The 21,211-nt window shown below is 41.5% G+C and overlaps 1 protein-coding gene across 6 annotated transcripts in view; it reads right to left on the reverse strand.

The window, feature by feature from the left end:
* Window positions 1–21,211, reverse strand: part of LOC121675017 (melanopsin-like) — a 44,147-nt gene that overhangs the window by 19,469 nt on the left and 3,467 nt on the right. For 4 of the 6 annotated variants that reach the window (XM_042049966.1, XM_042049968.1, XM_042049969.1 and 1 more), the window contains 3 exons: window positions 18,167–18,280; window positions 2,467–2,609; window positions 621–754 (listed from right to left, as the gene is read on the reverse strand). In XM_042049966.1, coding sequence (XP_041905900.1) covers window positions 621–754; window positions 2,467–2,609; window positions 18,167–18,280 — 391 coding nt within the window. Of the gene's footprint in view, window positions 1–620; window positions 755–2,466; window positions 2,610–15,704; window positions 15,800–17,164; window positions 17,414–18,166; window positions 18,281–21,211 lie in introns of those variants that run through there. The other 2 variants (XM_042049970.1, XM_042049967.1) reach the window with 2 other exon arrangements.

Raw genomic sequence — 21,211 nt, forward strand, 5'->3', positions numbered from 1 at the left:
TGCTGAACAGTACATGATCTCTGGGCTTGCTCCACCATTGTACAGCCACTAGTGGGTGCAAGCTTTAATCCATGATGTGATGAGAAGCACCAAACAGAGCATTGAGCCTTCTGAGGTCCTTGCTCCACCCACATTTCAGCTATAATTTCAGCATGGATCACTTTTTCTTTCTTGTAGTTGGAAAGAAAGAAGCTTAAATTTGCTGACTCCTTAAATGACTATTGTTATTTAAATACCTTAATTAAATAGGAGATTCCTAGAAGCATGCAAGAATGGATATCAACATACATTTTAAATAAAAGTAATAACTAGCCCTCAAAATGATACAGAAAAAACTATTTACAACTTACTTAAACTTTTCTACCCATTTTCAGCAATAACATCTGCCTCAGAAGCTAAAGGGTAACGTGATTACATGTGGATGTTGACTCCTTCCTTTCCAAAATATGTAAGATAAAAGAATCACAGCTGTAATACAAAACAGGTGACATGTCACTGATGGGGCTGTGACTCCAGAGATTTGTGCTGCTCTGTCCGTGGCACAAGCCAAGGCTGTTGTGGCTAAAACAGGCTGCAGGCAGTGTAAAGCTGGCGAGGTAGGAATTAGTGTTGGAAAGTACCTATGTCTCCAAGTATCCATTCTCTGTGCAAGCTGTTGACAAAGCACACGGGTGCCTGAGAAGCCGACATCAGGAAGTCACTCACAGCTAAATTCATTATAAAGTAGTTTTGGGGAGTCCTCAGCTTCTTGTTGCTTAAAAACAGGAGAAATACATAATTTTAAAAAGACAAAGTGGAAAGTCACTTTATAACTTTGTTTACTAGCATAAACAAATACTGTCCAGATTGGAATCAATGGTTACTCACAGTGAATCAATTGCTAATCACCAGTCAGTCAGCTGTAGTCATTTCAAAATAATTGAAAAGAACAGGAGCAATAAAATGGATTATTTCCTCTTCTAGCTAAGGAGAGTTTCAGCTGTCTTGATAAACATAGATTTGTTCAGAAGAGCAGTTCCCTAGGAGTGCTGTAATATTGATTGTGTCTTGCATTGCACATGTGGAAGATCTGAAGAAAATTACAGAGCCAAAGGATCTGCTTCTGGTGATACTTTAAAAACTGCTGACCTGAGGTGTTTTGTTGAAGTTGACCTGAAGTAGTTGACACACCACTAACTAAATGACCCTTTGCAAAGTGCTACAGCACAAGCAGAGCATACAAAGAGATTTGGAAAAAGTGCTTTTGCTTATATACATCTCATAAAAGAGAATGAAAGCTCTCAGTTGCAGATGAACAGGCAACATTAAATGCCACAAGGAGCGTGAAAGCAGCAGAAGTCTGCAAGCAAAGCTTATCCAAGGAAAACAACAAGGCCTTTCTGACGTGCCTTGCAATATCACTATTTGCAGCTAACATGATTTTCTTTCCTCCTGCTGATAAACAAATACTGAAAAAGAAAGTGAGAAAGCCATCTCAGGCTGCTGCAATTCTAACAAATTTTTGGGTCTCATAACTGCCTGGAAAAAGAGGGTGAGAGAGAGTACAGACTTCACATCTTCCCAGGTGCTCATCTGCCTGTGCAGATTTTCCTACTTTGGCAATTTAAATGCTTTTATTACACCAGCTAAACCACAGACATTTCAAGACAAATGCAGAGCTTGTGCTGCATTTAAAAAAAATCATGAAGGTACCTACAGTTACAGGGAATTCAATTTCTCTAAATCATATTAGAAGCCAGTTGTTCAAAATAACGAATTTATTTGTCTTAAACATTTAAGAACAGGAAACTAACACTTGTGTCTCTAGCATTGTAAGGCCCTGCTGCATCACTATGCATAATGACAGCAAGTAGTGAATGAGGAGGGTTTTGAAAACCAGCCTCACAGTGTGGGACAGAGGGCAGATACTTTTTTTTTCCAAGAGGTTTTTGCATACTCCGGCTGCAGTAGCTTTGGCTGTCTATTGCTCTGCCAAGAGAGCACAAACTGATGGAAATCCTACGGTCTGCCTGAAGCAGGAAATACACTGCTGGCATGAGCTCATTTCATGTAGCACATTGCCTTCTTGGTCCTTTCAGGACATCTGGGCTTCTGGGAAGAATGTCAGTGTTTGTCAAGTATTTCTGCAATTGCTACAGGGTAAGTGAAGAAGTCTGCAGCTGCAAGACTGTGGTTTCTATCATTAGAAGTATTAAACCATACTTTAAACTTTCAATTGGAAATTGTTTATAGAACAAGGTATTATTTTCTCATTTTATTTGATTCCTTAAAACATGAAGAATTTGCACTGAGGTTGTCAGTGATGCACATGGACTCGTGTCTGCAGGTGTATGGCCTTCTCCCCTCTTTCCCCCCACGGTTGCCGCCATTAGATTTAATCCAAGAGGAAAGCAATGCAGAAATCCACACACAGGCACAGGTGAAACTCAAGGCCACTCAGATTAACCACAAAAGGAATTTTTGTACCTGTAAAATGCGTAGAGAACTAGGAGGTTTCCTATGATGCCAATGGAGCCAATAATAAGCACACACGTTCCTACGGTGTAAAGAACATGGCCAGGGATCTCTTCCTTGGTCACAGTGTGTGGCTGGGTACTCATGTTCAGAGCCTGAATGGAAAACAGAGGAAAAGGAAAGCATTTGGGGCCCTTAGTTCAGGGAACACATGCTCAGCCTGTTTGTATTCGCTTCCGTGGCTTGTGCAAATCAAATACACACCTCAGAGTTCTTTTCATGTCCCCCGTAATCAAGCTTCCCTCAGATAACTTTCATAATTTTGACAGCAGACATTTCTCTTAAGAAAAGAGCAACAGAGAAAGCAGACTGGAAATGACAACTAAGGAAGTTATGATGATGATGTGAAAAAGGCAAAGAAGCTTGAGCATGAAACTCACTCTGGGTAACTGCTGCACTTTGGGGCACAGAGCTGGCTGACAACACAGACTGACAGCAACAAATAACCTGTCACGTTTTGGTTTTATTAGGAGCAATGATATCGAATCCCACACTTACACACATTAAATCCCCTGCATCTCCCCAGGTTCACTATCCACTAACTTACAGTGTACACAATCTGGGAATTCCCCATGCAGAAGAGAGGAGATGAGAGGTATAACAACAGCAGTAACACTGCCTGCATAAGAAAACATACATTAAATAGTCTTGACACCTTTCTCCCTGCCCTGGATCTTCAGCACATGAATAGGCTCCCTCTGTATTTTTTTTTTTTTAATCAAATTCAGATTTATCACTGGCTACACATTAGCTCACATTAGCATTAGCAACGAGAAGAGTCCAAATTGCCTCATGGAAATTCTTATTTACCAATTCACAGGCAGCTAAGTCTCACACTCACAATCAGACCTGGAGACCTGAGCCGAAGTTATGGCACCTTGTCACAGCTGGGTACCTGCTTCACTTCATCCCCTTTCTCCACTGCACAGCTCAGCAACATGTGGAGTGTGGGATAGGACTGATTTTGGCCCGTGGGATAGCAGCTGAGTGACAGAACAGGTTACTATGATAACTGTGTGATGATAAACACTGGTAGTATTTAAGCAGCCATTTTTAAAATGATGAGCACACCCTTTCTTTCCTGTTGCTAGCTCCTAATCTCCCATATTGCTGCTTCTCCTTTCTGCCTTGTATTCCTCACTCATCTATGAAGTGCACAGAGTACAGCTCCCTTCCTGTACAACAGTCCCAGCTGCGGGCATTATCCCCCAACTCTGCGACACCGCTGGGGCACTCCCTGAGGAGGCTGCACTTGGCAATAGGGAGAGCCTGGTGAAGTGCATTGCACACCCTGAGTGTGCAACGGGTCTGCAATGGAAATGCTCACAGCAAACTTCCCCGGACTGAAGTGATGTAGTAAAAAGCTATGGCTTCAAAGCAGGAAAGTGCTTTCAAGCCTTCTCAGTCATCTGACAGACTCTACCCTTGACAGGATGGCTACTGCCACTATGGCACTTCACCAGAGATCACATCACTGTAAAAGTAGGAAGACATGGAAGAAAGCATCTGCTGGTGCTGGTTGCACCAGTGGGCTGTGACACTTATTTCCAGTGCTTAGGCAGCAATAAAAAAAGTCACTGTTTGTAGCATTTACCCTTGAGATGTAGTGTAAGAGCAGGCAGAGCATGGAGAGGTGGCCCAGCAAAGAAAGCAGTCGTGGCTGTTTGGTGGCATCAGGCAGAACCAGCACCATGCTCTCAGAGCAGGGCTGCCTGGGCCTGCAAATTGACCATATTAAACTCCTTTCCTCCTCTCTCAAACCCGATAACCCTAGCAGTATGTGCACTGAATCATAACCCTGCCACATTTCTGACAATGCATACCAAAGAAGATAAACTGGGGAGAAAGGGAAATGGTTCCTTTCCAGCCCATCTGTTAGGCATGCCAAGGATTTGCCCCTGTCTAGAGATTTATTCTATAGAGCACTATTATATAAATGTAACTCAGGGCAAGTAGTACTTGCCTGTCATATGAATTATGCTTTACTTCAACATATGGGAATTCACTGTTGCAGAAATTCATTTGAGAAATGGACTATGAATTTCACACCCAAAGGTGTCTCACCTTATCTCTCTGCTGAAGAGAAGCTGACTTGGACATTTTGGCCTCATTTGCTCGTTTGCGGGTGGTCATCTGTGTCAAAAGCTGAAAAATGTCTCACATGACATATCTGTAAACTCAGCTTACAGTTTGCTGGCAATACTAGATGAAATAGAAACTATTGATGCCTACAGAGTGCAATCTGGAAGGCAATACATACCAAGGATTACACAGAGTCTTCAATCTCAGTGAGAAGCTAAAGTGAGGGATGTTTAGATTACACAGGCTTTGGATCTTGCCTCCAGGGGAGTCCATGAAATGCCACGGCCGCTTCTGCTGCAATGTTAACAGCAGTTCGATAACTCTCAGATCTGAATGGAAAGACAGCTACTCATTCTCTCTGCTGGTGTTACCCTGAGAGCAGGATGTGGCAGGCATCCAAGCTGTATGAGATGGGGCAAGCTGACAAAGACCAAAAGCCATTTATAACACTGTCATTTGAATCTGAGAAGAAAATGTTTATATCTATGTACGTGTATATATATATATATATTTCAACAGAAAACCTCAACTTGGATAAGAAAAATAATTTCATTAAACTGGTGGAAATTTTCTGAATAAAACAGGCTAAACCAGTACAAATAGCTGTGGGCTAATCAAGGAGAATGTATACCTCATTTTACTCACATAATGTATTTCACCAATTTAGCATATTTTCACAATGGAAAACTTTTAAATTTAAAGATTTAAATACTCTTAAGGCTGAGAACTTAAAATCTACTCTGGTGAACAAATGCTGCTTTTCTAATGCAGACTCATTCTCCATACAACATAACATCCAGCTGGAGACAAGTAGCACTATCATCAAGGTTTTAGGATTTTTATTAAATTTAGGCTTTTCTCTTTTTCTACAGTGTCAACTGTGAGAAGTTGGCCTTTTAGCAATTTTAACTAAAAATCTAAATGCTTGCCAATGTAAATGTTTTATTGTATAAAGATGAGGGCTAGAAATAGGAAAAAGAAATTATAAGCTTAGTGATGAGCTTTAAGGAGAAGCTGGATTTTGCAGATCTTCTCAGAAGCTGTTAATACTCCACACATTTTTTTTTTTTACTCTTAGTTTCTCACAGCAAATAAGAATAAAATTAAATTATAGGAGAATATTCCAAGTTGCTATGAGTGTTTCTAAGCCAAGAAAACTCAAATAACTATTGCAAATTTTTCTAGATGACTTGGTAAGCAGGAGGGCAGCTATGTACAGCAGGTTGCATTCACTATAGACACTGATGAGTCTTACTTTGCTTTGCCTGTATTAGCCTGTCCTAGGACAAAAACGAGGTATGGTCAATGACAGCTGCCACAAATCAGCAAAAGATTAGTTTGTACTATGGGGAAGGTCCTGCCTTTTAGACTTAGTAAAGCACAGATTTTGTATCCATCTCACGTCACCACCAACTGCTAGAATACACTGTGTAGTTATACTTGGACTTCGTATTTCAGTCTGATCACTTCTATTTTATTAACTGCAAACTCAGACCCCTTGAGAATGCAACTGAAAAAACTTAAAAAATCAAAAGCCATGTTGGGAGAAGCTCCCCTTCTGCTGTTTCACGCTGCTATGGTGATGTACAGCTGACCTGGATTCAACACACTTATCTCAATTGTATTTATGGGTGTTCAGTATCATCACAGCCATGTACTGTAGAGTGAAAAGCCTGTTCTGTATAAGCCTCAGTCTTGCTCCTTCTCTTTAAAGATGTGATTTAACATAATGATAATGAAGGAAGGCATTACATTTTATTCAACGAATATATTGAATATTTAATGGGTGAATCAAGTTTTCAAGTGCTTATGTGAGATGAGTTCACCTCTCCATTTTTCCCTCAAACTGGCTTTGCCTCCCTCCATACTTTGGTCTTGGGACAGAATCCTGAGCACTCTGCTGAAGACACATCCATTTCCTGAATGAACATTTCAAAAGCACCATCCAGAATGATCTGATTGTTTAAGTCAAAACTCCAAATGGAAATAAGCAGCCCACGGAGATGCCAGTAATTGCAGCAGGGCCAGCTTCTGGCGTATTTGCCGACCCTGTGCTCGCTCTGTTGGACTCCTTCTGAATTAATGCTACAATCATTTGCATTTTGACTCCATGAGCTGTTGGAGGACCTGACAACTCACATAAATTATGATGTGGCCTTACCCTTATATATGAAGCGACTACAACCTCACAATATATAAGCCCCTATGTGGCTGCTGGGAGGGCTTTCCTGGCAGGGTAGCTAAGAGATCCACAGGCAAATGGAGGGTAAACAATTAACAGTTGTCCCTCAACTATCTGGCAAAGGAAGCAGGCACCAGATATAAAAATAAACTTGGCCTATTTCTCCCAAAATAAAGATGGAAAACTTGAAACAGATGAGGTAAGTCATTCTAGGAAAGCTTTTGCAATTTGATTTTTAGTGATAAAATGATGGCTAAATAATTAGAGCCACCTGTTTCTGCTTTTCAGATGGTAAGATTAATAAGGAAGACAAAATTAATTAATTAACGCAGAAGACAAACAATTGTCATTTAAAAAGGAGGGCAAGGGCAGGTCCTCATCAATAGGTAGGGGTAGAAACTGATGGACTGAAATGGTTGTATGATTGGCATAAGGTGGATATAAGATTATCCAAAGCTTTATTCACCCTCTGGTTTTGCTCATGGGTGCAAGCTCATCTTGTGGAAATGATTTACACTGAAATGAGCTTAAAGAAGGGCTTGCTTACATGAGGGATTAATGTGCACTAACAAGGGAATAAATTAGCAACATAGCAGCCTCCCTGTGTTGAGCTGCTCCATGGATTCACAACGCAGAAGTCTGATTTGCTGTACAAAAAACTTGTCTATACTGTTACACCTGAAAATTTTACAGAAAAATACTAAACAATACTTAGGTATGTTAGATGAGATGGGAGAAATGTGAGTGTGGCAGCTAGCAGATAGCACTTGCCAAGTTCCTTACAATTTCACTGATAGTCTGTATAATCCAGGTAATTTCAGTATGAAGCACCATCTGGTTTGAAATTACAACAAAATTTGGGGCTTAATGAAATACCTTGTACGTAGGAACTCTTGAAGCAGCAAACAGAAGGTCGCTGCTGTGTAGAGACTATAATAGAACTAGTGATCCTCAGATATTTTACAAAACAACAACAACAAATAATAATAAACTAATAAACAACAAATAATAGCCAAAACAACAACTTTGCTTGTTCTGGCTGACAGTACTGTGTTCCAACACCATGCAGAAAGGTCAGATTAATCCGGCCCTCAGAAAGTCAAGTCAAACTGTGATCATCCACATATGGGAAAGTTGCTTTCCTTATCAGCCTCCAGGTGACAGTCCTCTTCCACACTCGTTCCAGTCAGTTCACATGCCAAAGCCAGGAGCACTCAAACACACATTCACAGCGTGTATTTAATCAAAATGAAAATTGGTTTAGCAAACTGACTTCAATGCACGGGACTTCAATGCAATCCATCCAAAAGCGACCAAGGAGAACAGGAACTGCCTGTGTATAACAGGACAAGTAGCAAAGTCAGGCATCTGCTCCAGACCAAGCCAAGTGTTCATCCAGACAGTTGTCATAAAATTTTGGGAAAACCTCGAGGATTTCTTCCTACAATGAGGTACATATCTAGTTGAATCCATTCCAGCAATTTGCTTCAGGGCTTCTGGCCAGTTGAAAAAAAGCACTGGATTTCAGGACACATTTGTATCCTTAAGGCCTCATGTTTAGCACAGCCTCTGCTTTGATGAGGTGCTTTCTTTCAGGCCCTTAATATCTTCTTACAAGCAATCTAGTAACGCATGGCTGGGGATGGCAGGAAAAAACCTCAAACACCCCTCCAAAAAAAATCCAAAGAGAAAACCGTCAAAACCTCATTGAGTTCTCAACAAAAGAATGAATCAGCTAGATACTTAAAGTAAGCATACTCAGATTTTTACATATCTGAACTAATGAATCAGTATAAGCAATGGGTATTAATAATTCAGATGTTTTCTATATTAATGATATTATATTAAAAAGATTCTCCTGAGAGTAACATAGCAATCAGTTGCAAGCTATGAAACTGAAAAGAATTTAAGTTATAATATCTGTCTGCCAGTTACAGAGATCTCTAAGAGCATATTTTCATCTCTCTGGAGACTGACTAAAAGAACATTAAAATGTAAAGTCTTTTCTGGAAAGCACAGAAACATTGCTTTCTATGTACATCTTCAGCTACACTGCTGAAATTGGCGACAAAAGATACATTTGTTTTCGGAGCACAAAAGAAAAAAAAAGAAAAATCCAACCCCAAATATCAGCCCAGCTGAAAAACAAGCCATTTTATGTTCCAACTTGAGTGCTCTCTGCGTGGTTTGGGAAGGGATTAGCAAATGTGAGGGATTACCCAGTGTTCTACAAGTTTTTCTATGGAGTGTGCATGCACAGCCCAGCTTTCTTTTCCGTGAGGAAGAACTGGCAAATAACTAGCACACTTGGTTTCCCTTCCTGAATCCATGCCACTAGAATCAAACCTTGAGGCAATGGACTTTAGTTTCAAGACCTGAAAATTTTAAACCAAGGTACCAAAGACATGTTTCCTGAGAACATTTCTCTTCCAGTATTAGTGTACTTATATAATCCACACAGGTAACATTAACCAGGTCTTCACAACATTTTCATCTACAGAAATTTTACATTCTATTTAAATGTATCCACTTCTAGTCTGAGACCTAAAGGAACCAAATTCTACCATGAATTTTTGAAAAACAAGCAAACAGAAACCCACTACCAGAAGCCGCTAACACTCATTTGAGTTGAGGGCTCAGTCCATCTTTCCCCTATCACATCTCACAGGCTTGCATGCCAGTGCAGACAGTTCCTTAATGTGATCCCTGAGACACTCACCATATTGTCCCCTTGGCCATAAATGGCACCAGAATTATCTGATGCTGTGTCCAAATGCACCTCAAATCACAACCCAAGCTGCACACGCTCAGGCAGGCAGCACACTGAACAAATCTAATCAATGCTGACACTGCATTAAAATTAGCTGGACTATCACAGTTCAGTGCATATTTGTTTGGCCATGAGGGAACAGATGACTGCTGGCACAGTGCAACAACAAAGCAGTAGGTAGAAATCTCAAGATATATATACATATATATTTGAGGGCCTTGGAGCATGCTAGTTAGAAACATGGGTGGTCAAAACATGATATGTTTGTTAAATCCTTCAATGTAAGATATTTAGCAGTCTTCAGGGAGAAGTTACAGCAAATATTTATTTTAATCTTATTATGCAGCATACTCTCATAGGTTATTTTACTCCCTCTGAACATCCTACTGCTAACTGGAGTTCTTTAATAATCTCACAAAGTTCACCAAAAGAAAGAAATCTAATTGTTCTATGTTTGCCACTCGGTGGTGAGAGTGTTTTGAACTCACTTGGCTCTGTAACCTTTGGAGATAACGTGGGCTCTTCATCTGAGCTGCTCTCCCTCCTCTGCCTCCTTTGAGCTCCTGTGGCTCATCCTGATCTCTTTTACTCATCCCAGGCTAACACACAATGGCTGTTCCCATTTCATCTGCCACAGATACCTCATACCAGCCTGTCCACCACACACCAAAAGCCATTTCATCATCTGCCACTGTTGGCTGATGACAAGGCAGTGCCACAGCATCCATGGCCTGCCTGGACCAAGCCCTCTCCCACTCCATCAGCCCCAGCAGCACAAACTCATTTCCAGAGTGAGGCTCACGCTTCACTGGATTCAATGGAAGTACATGCAGAAATGCCTGCCTGTCCATAGCTGTTGGCAACTGTCTCGGGCTGACTGTATGATACTGTATTCCCTATCGTCTGTTCTGTGCCCAGACATGAATCCTGTGCCTCTCTGTACCTTTAAGATAGAGCAGGGAGAGCCGGTGGAATTCCTTTGGCGCAGTGTTCAAAACACAGAGAAGCTTGCTGACTTCTCCTGCCTGGCTGCTGAGCTTCTGCAGCAGGGAAAAGAGTTACATTCCTTTTGCTTTTTAGCTGGTTTCTTGTTCGTTAGCTAAAGTACGGAGCCCTGGGACTTTGGCTTCTTCTTCTTCTTCTCTTCTGGACTGTTCAGCAACACCAAAACGTCATCTGGGAGACCCTACACACCAGCCCGGAGGACCCCACACTAAACCCCAGCTCTGGAGAGGAGAGAGCCTCTCCCACAAAGGACTCTGAAATCTACCCAGGTTCTCTCCACAGCGAGAGGTTTCATTATTTAGCATTATTCATTTTTTTCCCATACTTGCGTGCACTTTACTTGTTAACTAGATAGTTTATTTTTTTCACTTTCCTCTGAGGAAAATTCTTTCTGAACCTGGTGGGGGAGGGATGGCTGTAACCTGCCTTCTATCAGAGGTTGTTCATTTTGGACATTCCTCCAAATTTGTCTCAAACTGGGACAGCAACACGCTGAAATTCTGATCCCTGCCAGTGGTTTCTGAGCTCTGCTCTGAAGTTTCAAAGAGCTTGAACATATACTCTGGCTTCTGGACAGCCGAACTTTTATATGTTAATTTAAAAAAAATAATTTCTTCCTTATTGTTGATAGCTGAAAACACATCCTTTACCAGCCACCTCTGGCCTTATGTACCTTGTCTAGATGTTAGGAGTCTTTTCATTCCACCGTTCAGCTTCTTGGGGAGACTGACTCAACTGCTGCTGGAAGATCTGTGCATGGAAACTGCTCTGAGAAGAGTGCCCTGCAGTTTAAATAGATCCCATGAAAACATGTGCTTGTTTTTAAGGACTGTGGAAAAAAATCCTATCAGCTGACATTAGCTGACAAAGGCTGATTACAAAATGAAAACACATCCCAATAAATCTGCTAAGGCAAGATCTTAATAACTTTTACTAATCCCGTATAGTGTTTCTAATGCTACTTTTTAAAATACAAATAGCTAATACCTTTCACCAATGTGGTCATTTGGTTCCTGCTGAGTTCTCTGCTCTAGACTTATTCTGTCACCTATGAAGAACTGTGGTGAATGATGAAGGAAGTACAAATAAGAACAGTAGAATTACACTTCTTTAACTACATTACAGCGAAGCTTTTTTACAATTTTTACTAGCTAGGCACAAAGAACTGTAGATTTCCCTCTCTACTTTTCACTATTTGAAAAAAAACCACTTTTTCTTCTGCAGGAAATATTCTTGGCTGAAGGCCTGAAACCAGAGACGTTCTTCATCAACTAGGGTAATTTCCATATTTCAACAAGAAATTTTGGTTATGGGTGACAGGGCAGAGGGCAACCCAACTTCTTGATGCCATTTGCATCATTCCATCATGTACATTTGGGAACATGAAAACTGCTAAAAGCTGTCAGATCAGAGGTCCACTATCTCCAGTGTCTCACACCCGACAGAATCTGGCAACAGATGCTTTTAAGAGGAAGAACACAGGGAATACAGCCAGTGAACACTCAATCCGCTAACTTCAAGCACATTTGTGATATTAGTATAAACACCATAGCATCCCGTTTCTGTTTAGATCAAAGAATTGTCTGATCACTCTAAGCTGATGATTATTCTATGTCATATCTGCTTGTTTCTGTTTAATATTCCTCTATGCATGGAAGGCAGGGTATGCAGAAGGCAGAGCCAGACACCTCCCAGAGGTGAACAAGAAATTAACACAAAGAATGTCAAATAATGCCAGCAATAAAACCTCCAAAACACACAGTTAATAAACAAGGGTTTAAGCCATAAATGAAATTAAATATATTTCAGTTACTTGAGGACGGGTGGTCTGTCTCAGTAAACTGAAAATCTTCCTACCTACCTTCTGTTACTTTCACAGGAAACAGGGGACATCAAGAGCCAAGTGAACATAAATGCTGTCTTACACCCAGAGACTTTAGATAATTTCAATTTATAACCCCTGCAGAGACCACATTTCTTGCATAGGAAGGCTGCAGCTAAGTGCTCTACTTCATTTGCCACCTTTTTTCCTACTGTGGCTTTAAATCCTGCATGAAAAGAATGATTTCCAGGCTCTTAGGCATTTCACACCTATTGATTGCACGGGTGGCAAAACACCACTCTTCTCCTGTGGTGCTGAAAATACTCCCTGGTGTTTATCTGCACTGTTAGGTGCCTAAGCATAATGAAAATCTGGCTTTGAAGTATTTTATGACTACTTTTAGAGAATCTAACTGGCCCACTGATGCCATGTTAAGTCCAATGGCCTAATGCAATGAGCACAACTACCCCTAACTCTCTAAAAAAAGAGTAAACCAAGCTCTCATCCAGGAAGGAGATCATTGCTTTTCTAGTCCCATGGAGGGTGAAGAACATACAAATTTCTTGTGAATTTAGCATTGCTAAAGGAAGAGAAACGAACGTCAAAGGAACAAGTGAAACCGGCAGCTCCATGTACAACTAGAAATCTATGGCAGCACTGAGGGCATTTCAAAGATTGAAGCAACACTTGCAAATTAATAAGAAATTGCAATATGAGCATCATTAGAGAGAAATTTCAACCATCAAAAGACCTCTAGATTTCTAAAGCACTAAACTAATGAAGCATGAATTGACACGGTGGAAATACGTGTCTATAGTATAAGTAAAGTCTGTATCTCTCAGAAAATTATCTCATGGCAATGCTCCTCCAGGGAGAAGAAACAGTATCTTACACAAAAGCAAGTGCCTTTACACAAAAGCAAATGCCTCCAAACCTTGGTTTGGAGAAGCATCAAGACAACTTTGATATAGCAGTGAGGGAAGCTTCATTCTTTCCCTCTCCATTGCACTATGTAACCCACGGAAAATAGGGATGATGCAGTTATTTTAATGTGATCTCTTGTTTTAATTCTACAGACCATTTTTCAAGACTCTGTGAAAGCTAACAAAAATTTTAGCACATCTATATTAGGAAACACCATCTTCCTCTCACCCTCATGATAATCTCTGGATATGGGGTGGATTTGAAGTGTCTTCTACATTACCTCTGCAACATCATCTTGGAATCAGGATGAACTACCAGAACAGAAAATCTCAGCACAAGGCAGCTCCCTTTTCTGAATTAAGAAGAAAAGTGCCATTTTACAGAAAAGAACCTTTATGTTAAAAAGCATATTAAAAAACCAGCAAAGTAATATGCACCAGAGAATCCCAAAAAACAAGCACAAGTCTAAAGAAGACCTGTGTCTGTCTCAAGTCATGTCCATACTAGATCTGAGCGCACACTGGACCTTCCTCTGTCCTCCCAGCTCTGGAAAAGCATTGCAATAAAGGCATCTCTCAATGGCAAAACAGATGAAGGAACAATTTGCTCCCAACAGCTGTGAGGGTAAGAGAGATATTCGTTCGAGTTTTCTCCCTGAGTAAAAGCCCACTGAACCCAAATAGTTACTATTAGTTTCAAAGTTGCATTGAACTTTAGGAAAAGTTTATTGCTCTTAGTTTTGTTGTATCAAACACTGTGCTAATGACAGAGTGCAAAGCAATTTGACAGCCATGATTCTGAATACAAAATAATTCTGTTACAAATGGGTTATTAAACTGTTTTGAAGCATTACCCAGGACACCATCAGAGTGCTGCCTCCTGTGCTGCGGAGGAGGGATGGCAAACACCGCAGATCTTGCAGCCCTCCAGCATTTGAGCCACGCTGCCGTCCCCCACCAGCTGCTGAGGAGTAACTGACTGGCACTTACCTACAGCAGTGCCCTGGAGCTTTCCAAAGAGCCAGCATTGATCCACTAAGAGTCTCCCTGGTGCTCCTGAAGTACCTTCATTTGCTATCACTCAGCTTTGGTGCAGTGGTCTCTGCAGCACCATGGAGGGAGGGACCCCTTACGACAGCAACTGCGTGGTCACAACAACACTGCATGTTTCTATGCCATGCTGACCCTTTCCCAGTCATGGTAAAGTCAACTACATCATTCGAGTGTTTGCACGAGTTTCAGTACAGAAATTGTAGTAAAAGATATCAGGTATATAAGAAACTATGCATATTTTTCTTTCTTAGCAAAAGGCAGGTAATTTATGGAACACTAAAGTTATTGGCTGCAGAAAGTTCGATGAAAGTAATTTGCCCTTTTTATAATTAAAACTCAAACAATTTTCCTTCTCACTTGAGATCCAGTCCTTTTTCAGGCATTGCTAACTTTGCAAAGCTCAAGCCAAGTGTGCTCCTTCCTGTTGCTTTAGTAGGTCTAGATTAGCTGGAGCTTTTTAAAAGTTGCCCATTTCATCATGCAGCCAGCAAGGGCCTGCTTTCACCTAGTCACTCCTTTCACTGGCAGCACAGCTGTGCTGATGGCAGTCAGTCCAGAGGGATGAGCAAGAATCAGAACAGTCCATCTCCCTATTTCTTGGGATTTCTGCTTAGGGTACATTTCAGCTTTGCAAATGCTGTCAAACAAAGCTGCTGATAGCATTCCCTGGGCTGTTCTCAGCAGGATCAGCTGGTAACTCCCAGCTCAGACCTCACTGCAACAGGCTGGCCCAGGCACATGGGGTGATCCATCTACACAGCAGACCAAGCCTGCATCCTTGAACCATGCCCTGTGTTCTGCATGTGCCACATCACATTCAGCTACTGACCACCATCTGCACCAGGCATTTCTGACTGCTGAGTTATCTACCTGCTAAGCATGCTCTCAAGTCCCAGTGCCTACCAAAGCTGCGTGTGAATTTTGAACACCACTTTTTTATTTCAACATTTCCCAGGGTGGCTCTCTGCATCACAGAATTTATGAAGAGGGTCTAACAGCATGCAATCAATTTATGCAAGTCAGCCTGGTGCTTCCTCTCAGCTGCATTATGAGTAGCTACTTAAATTCCCTGTCACCTATATACTAAGATTTCCTACTTTTCAGAGCTCAGAGAGCTTGACTTGTATTGCAGCTGCCATGTCTTGCAACTCCATGCTTCTATTAAGTTTGCATAACTTTGAAAAACTCGTGGGTACATTGACACCAAAGGCTGAATCACCTCAGGCAGTAACACTGCTTTGTCACGCCCTGGGGCTTGAGGAGTGTGACCAGCCTCACTCAACCACCTGCAACAATATGCAGACACACGTCTCTGCTCTGGGTCCAGTTTGTGCACTGAATTCTACTTCCCACCTGCTTAGCCAGGGACTGCTGGACTAAGCAGACCATCTTCAGCATCCACCCTCTCTCACCAGGCTGGCACCTCAGGGCACTGGAAACACAGGACATCCTAGGGGGAGATAATTTGCAGCCTCTGAAGGCAGCCAAACAAAGTCAACTAAATTTCAACTTTAGATCCCTTGATCAACTTACTTATTTGCATATACACATGTTTTCACACAGCTAAGTTTGTGGCAAGAGAAAGCAATACAGGATGTGAACTAGTTGAAAATTTGGTGACAGGGAACAAAACTTGGATTTCTTCAGAAACTTTAGAGAAAATTTAACAGCAAAAATAATTCAAAGGGTCACTGCGGTAAAGATGTGATTAAAAAGACAAACTGAAATTTAAGACCTTTAGCAGTGCCAGAACACAATATGGGTAAATAATTTGGAGTTATGAGTTACATGCTCAAATTCCTTTTCACTTGCCACTTATTTATTACTTGAAAGGACTCTGTAAAAAGCTTGCCCCAACTTTTTGTCTCACTTATTCCAGGACAATGACCTGTTGCAATGAGACAATGTCTGCAGTTTCTCTCCCAAGCTGCAGTTTCTCCCACAGCATTCCCATAACCTTTTCTCTTCCACTCTTCAGAGTAGAATATTCTTGGTAGACTTCTTTGAATGACAGGGCTGGGCTGCCAAATAAAACTAATTCTAGACAAGCTATCAAAGATTCAGCAGTAAAGCTTCTGTCCTAAAATCTCTACAAAATATTGCAATGGTGTAAGGTTAGGGTATACAGGGATGAAGATGTATGAGGACAGAGGTACAAAAATTTTTTATATTTAGCTTGCTGGTCTATCTCAGTCTTCTGCCTCAAATCATCATGACTAATTTGTAATGCACAAGAAAATCCTCTTTTCATTATGAATGTGTTCAAATAATCCTAGCTTAATGCATAAACTATTGACAAGCCTTTCTACAGCACTCCATTTAGGTCACTTTACATTATATTAATCAGTTCCACAAAAAAATAACAGTTCTGAAATCTGCTTTAGGACTTCATTTTTATTTTCTTTCTCATAAAAATGTTCTTGCTATTAGGGAGCAGATCACAATAAGGTTTAATCAATCAGATCTTGATGATGCAACAAATACCATCATAAGCAACCTCCTGCTACATCATCCCCTTCCACAACCGGTTTTCCCATCAGCCAAAACTCCAAATCAATCGTAAAAATCTAAACAAAACAGCACAAAGAAAATACATGTCCCTTTGAGTAGAGCTGGATCAGATACACACACACACACAGAGAAAATAAATACCAAAATTCACATTAAAACAACTTCAGTGAGATTTTCTTTTTCCTTCTAAAGAAGAAGCAATTCATTTAAATTATTCCTCAGAAAACAACGCAGAAGAGAAATGCTCCCTTTCCTCCTCCCTGCCCAGCTCCCACTTCCCAAGCCTTCCTCCTGGCACGTACTTTTTGGGCTGAGCCGAAAGCATTTCTCTTCCCTCTGCACATCTGCTCCGTGCAGGGCTGCCGAGCTGCGACTCATCCTGAGGAGCGCTGGAAATCCCAGGCTTTAAAAAGCCGCTCGCAAGCCCCTCCTGGGCTGCCAGGCTGCCAGCTCCGACAGCGATCGAAGCACAGCATAGCCCCCAGCAAGCCACATGGCCCGTCAGTCACCCTCACTGGCCACACCACCGCTGCTTCACGTGCAAATAGACGGCTTGAAACAAACAAATAAACAAACCCCATCCACACCCAAATACCTCACAATTTAAAAAGAATACATACACACACACACATATATTTATATGCATATATATATATATTTATATGCATAAAGGATGGACAGCCAGAGGAGCTCGTTTCCAGGGCAGCCCAGCTGGCTGTCTCTGCCCAGCCCATCCTGGCAGCATCCCGAGCCCCTGAAGAGAGTCGATACCTGAGGCTGTGCCTGCTGCCCTGCAGTCCCGAGCGGGCAGCCTGGGATGGAGGGCACTGCCTGGGATTTCTCTTGTGGCAACTCGTGCCCCTGGCCTCTTATGCTTTTGCTGCAAGGAGCCTGGCTCTGCCTTCCCTGGAACCCCCCTTAGGTGGCTGGAAACAGCAGCTGGGCACCCCCCGACTCCCCCCCTCCCCCAGCCTCTCCTGGCTGGCCAAACCCGGCTCCAGCTTTCCCTTTGCGCATCCTATGCTCCATCCCCACGGCTCATGAAGCCCCTTGGCCTGGTAAGGGTGGCTCTGCCCTGCTGCACAAGTGAGCAGGCACATGCCTAAGCCATGGCTGGGTTTCTTGCAGGGCTGCCAAGGAACAGGGTATAAAACAGAGCCACTTCCCAGCAACTCAACCTGCAGTTACCAAAATGTCATTTGCAGAATACGGCTTAATATTCAAGCATCTCCTGCCACAGAGGTGCTTGAATAGCCACAGAAAATGTAGTGAGCAGCAGTGAGCGCGTCTCAGGAATTTCTTACCTCACAGCAACTTGTTGTGGTTGTAAAGCTGAGTATTTCAGAGGCACTGGAACATGATGAAAAGAGCAGGGATCTGATGGCAGGCATGCCCTTTGAGAGCCTCTCTCTTGCACTCTGGCCAGAAAGACATCAGGAAAGTACTTAGATTTCTATCCCTATATAATTTTTTTTAATGTATTAATATTTTCCATATACTTGGTTTCAGTGTTTGCCTTTTAAAAGGTGTGAATGAAAATGATGTGTAAAAATGCATTTTGCCTGGAGAAGAAAAGGTTCAAAGTAGTAGAGAGAGGAGTAGGAATTACAATTTAAATATAATTCAAGGAACTTACATGCCCCCTCCATCTAGGGCATGACAGTGGTCACAACTCCTCAGGAGAATCTTAAAACTATTTCTGCCCATAGATTAACACTTTTAACTGATGATTTTAAAGATAGTAGAAATTGAACTACAGATATAAAACTTACAAGAATGGTGAACATATACCATATGGATGATCTCCAAATGCTGGAGAATACTGCTGAGCTTCCTAGGCTGGAAGCCTAGGTTTCAAAACAAAGTTTACTTTGGCATTTAATAGCCCAAAGGCATAATGAATATGTTAAAATATAATGAACAGTCAGCCAGAACAGAAAAAAAAAACCTACTCAGTGAAAACACAATATGCTGTTACGCATTGTATTACAAAAACATTCATTGTCATACATAACAATTTAGACATCGGTACTGTTGGTCATTATTGCTTCATCCTTGGCTTTCATTCCTTACTGAGCTGCCTTATTTCCATTCAATCATTTGACCTGACAGGTTCTGCTTCCCTCCTCTGAAGATGCCCAGTTGTTAGCTGCTGTCTTTCACTGTCAGTTGCAGCTTGGCATCTTGGTGCTTTACTTTCTAGGTCCACTTGTTGACCTGGTCTGTATGATCTGCTGGCTGTAGATCTGTTTGGGAGTGAACTCCAGTTCTTTCCATTACTTTATATGCTCCAGGTTCAAATCCACCAAATGACACATACATTAGATATTGCTACAGTTACAGAGCTATTTTTTGGTTACCTTACAACTTTTCCATAACTATTGCCTTTCAGAGGAAAATCTATACACAATATTGGAGCTACTATATACATTAGTGATAATTTCAGAACCTGTTGATTTATAATTTTTTGGCTAATAATGTTTCTTATCTCCAGTGTGGTTTAAATTTTCTGTAAGGCAAGAGAGATCAAATGAGAAATTATCAGCCCTCTAACATCCACACAAGGGTTCCCTTTTTTCCTTACGGAAGTAGGTAAAATGCTAGAAATGCTGCCCTCTGAAACCTGAGACCTGACAAACTGCTCAGATGTTCTTTCTGAGGAACTGCTTTCTTTGCTCGTGTTGTTCATTCCCATGTCCTCAAGTTGGAGATGAAAATTCTCTGAGAACAAGCCACTACATACAGTACTTCACACACCTAGATCAAAATGATCACACCCAATCTTCTGTGAGATATTCTGATTAAAGCTAAGAACTGGATGCCAAAGGAAAGTTAAGTGCCAATTAAAGCAAATTTTTTCACACTTCACATTTGTTTAGACTCACAGGGTCTTGACTGACAATTTAAGTTGGCTCCACAAATGACAGTGTTTAGGTACAACTAAACCTCCAGCCAGAGGATTACTGAATTCCTGTCTCACACATCTCTCTTCCCTGCTCTCACACCAAGATTAGCTCTTCATTAGGCCTTTCTATTTCAGCTGTTTGTAATTAATCCTAGGACATGGGAAAATACAGTAAATCCATCAAGTCAGTACAACCAGACAGTGTTTGGACTCACTGAGCTTTATGAACTGCACGTGCACACTTAAACTCACTGTGTGTTCAAATAAAAGCACTGAAAGCACTGAAAATCAATGCATCAAAATTAGTCACAGAAAACAGGTTGCTCAGATAAGTGAAGAAACAGATAAGGGAAATAACTGCCTAAAAAAAAAGGTCAGATAAAATGCCTGAGACACAGTCAAGATACAAGCACTAAGTGGTAGCAGTTCCATGTGTAGATTTAAAGAAACCAAACAAACATTAAAAAAAATGCAGGAAAGAAGTATTTGTGGTTGTTTGGGGGATTTTTAGGAAAATAGCATAGAGTGATCTAGGATGAACAATAGCACTCTACATTTCTATGACACCTTTCATCCCAAAGGTTCCCAAAGCAGTTGGCAAATTTAACAAATTGAAGTACATTATCCTCCGTACACTGGAATCATTTTATCTGTCACTAAAGGCATCCCTGCTGGAGCAAAAAGCAGTATGTGTTTAACAGGTTAGGTCTATTGTGACAAACACCACATCTAAGCAAAGCTACAGGGAGAGGATAATTGTCAACAGCTGGAACTAGTGTTGAATCCTGGATTAAGCAGTTGTTAGGAGAAGGCTGCTAGTATTTCTCCTGTTACCACTGGTGAGGATGACTTTGTCACAGATCTTGAAGAGCTGCCATACCCAGGGCAGGCTTTCTCCTGACCCAGCTCCTCAGGGCACCCGCCTCAGCATGAGGTGCCTTCACATGTCACAGTTCCCCTCCTTGCAACACTTGAGTGTTATATTCACCAGACAGAGCGAGAGCAGAGATTGACTGTTAACATCCAGGCATGAAAACAGACCCAGTGGTCAATCAAGAGGCACTGCACACTGAGAAATGTGGAATCATAGAATAGTTTGGGTTTGAAGGGACCTTTAGAGGTCATTTAGTTCAACCTCTGTGCAATTAGCAGGGACATCCTCAACTAGATCAGAGCCCCTTGAATGTTTCCAGGTCATTCATCACCTCTCTGGGCAGCCTGTTCCAGTGCTTTACCAACCCTCATTGCAAAAGAGTTTTTCTTGCATGGCAGCTGAAATATTTTAATAGCAAAGGAAAACAAAGTGTTAGCATGGGTCAGGCTAGCTGAGTGTGAATGAAACAACTGTAGAAACTTCAGGGCTTGGAAAAAGTCTCAAGAAGTTCCTTAGTCAAGTGCTTCTCAGGCAGGGTTAGTCATCATGGAAAACCAACGTTTTTTTAAA

This window comes from Corvus kubaryi, unplaced genomic scaffold, assembly GCF_017639235.1.
Source record: "Corvus kubaryi isolate FWS band 111438036 unplaced genomic scaffold, C.kubaryi_AGA036_p1.0 71, whole genome shotgun sequence".
Taxonomy (NCBI): domain Eukaryota; kingdom Metazoa; phylum Chordata; class Aves; order Passeriformes; family Corvidae; genus Corvus; species Corvus kubaryi.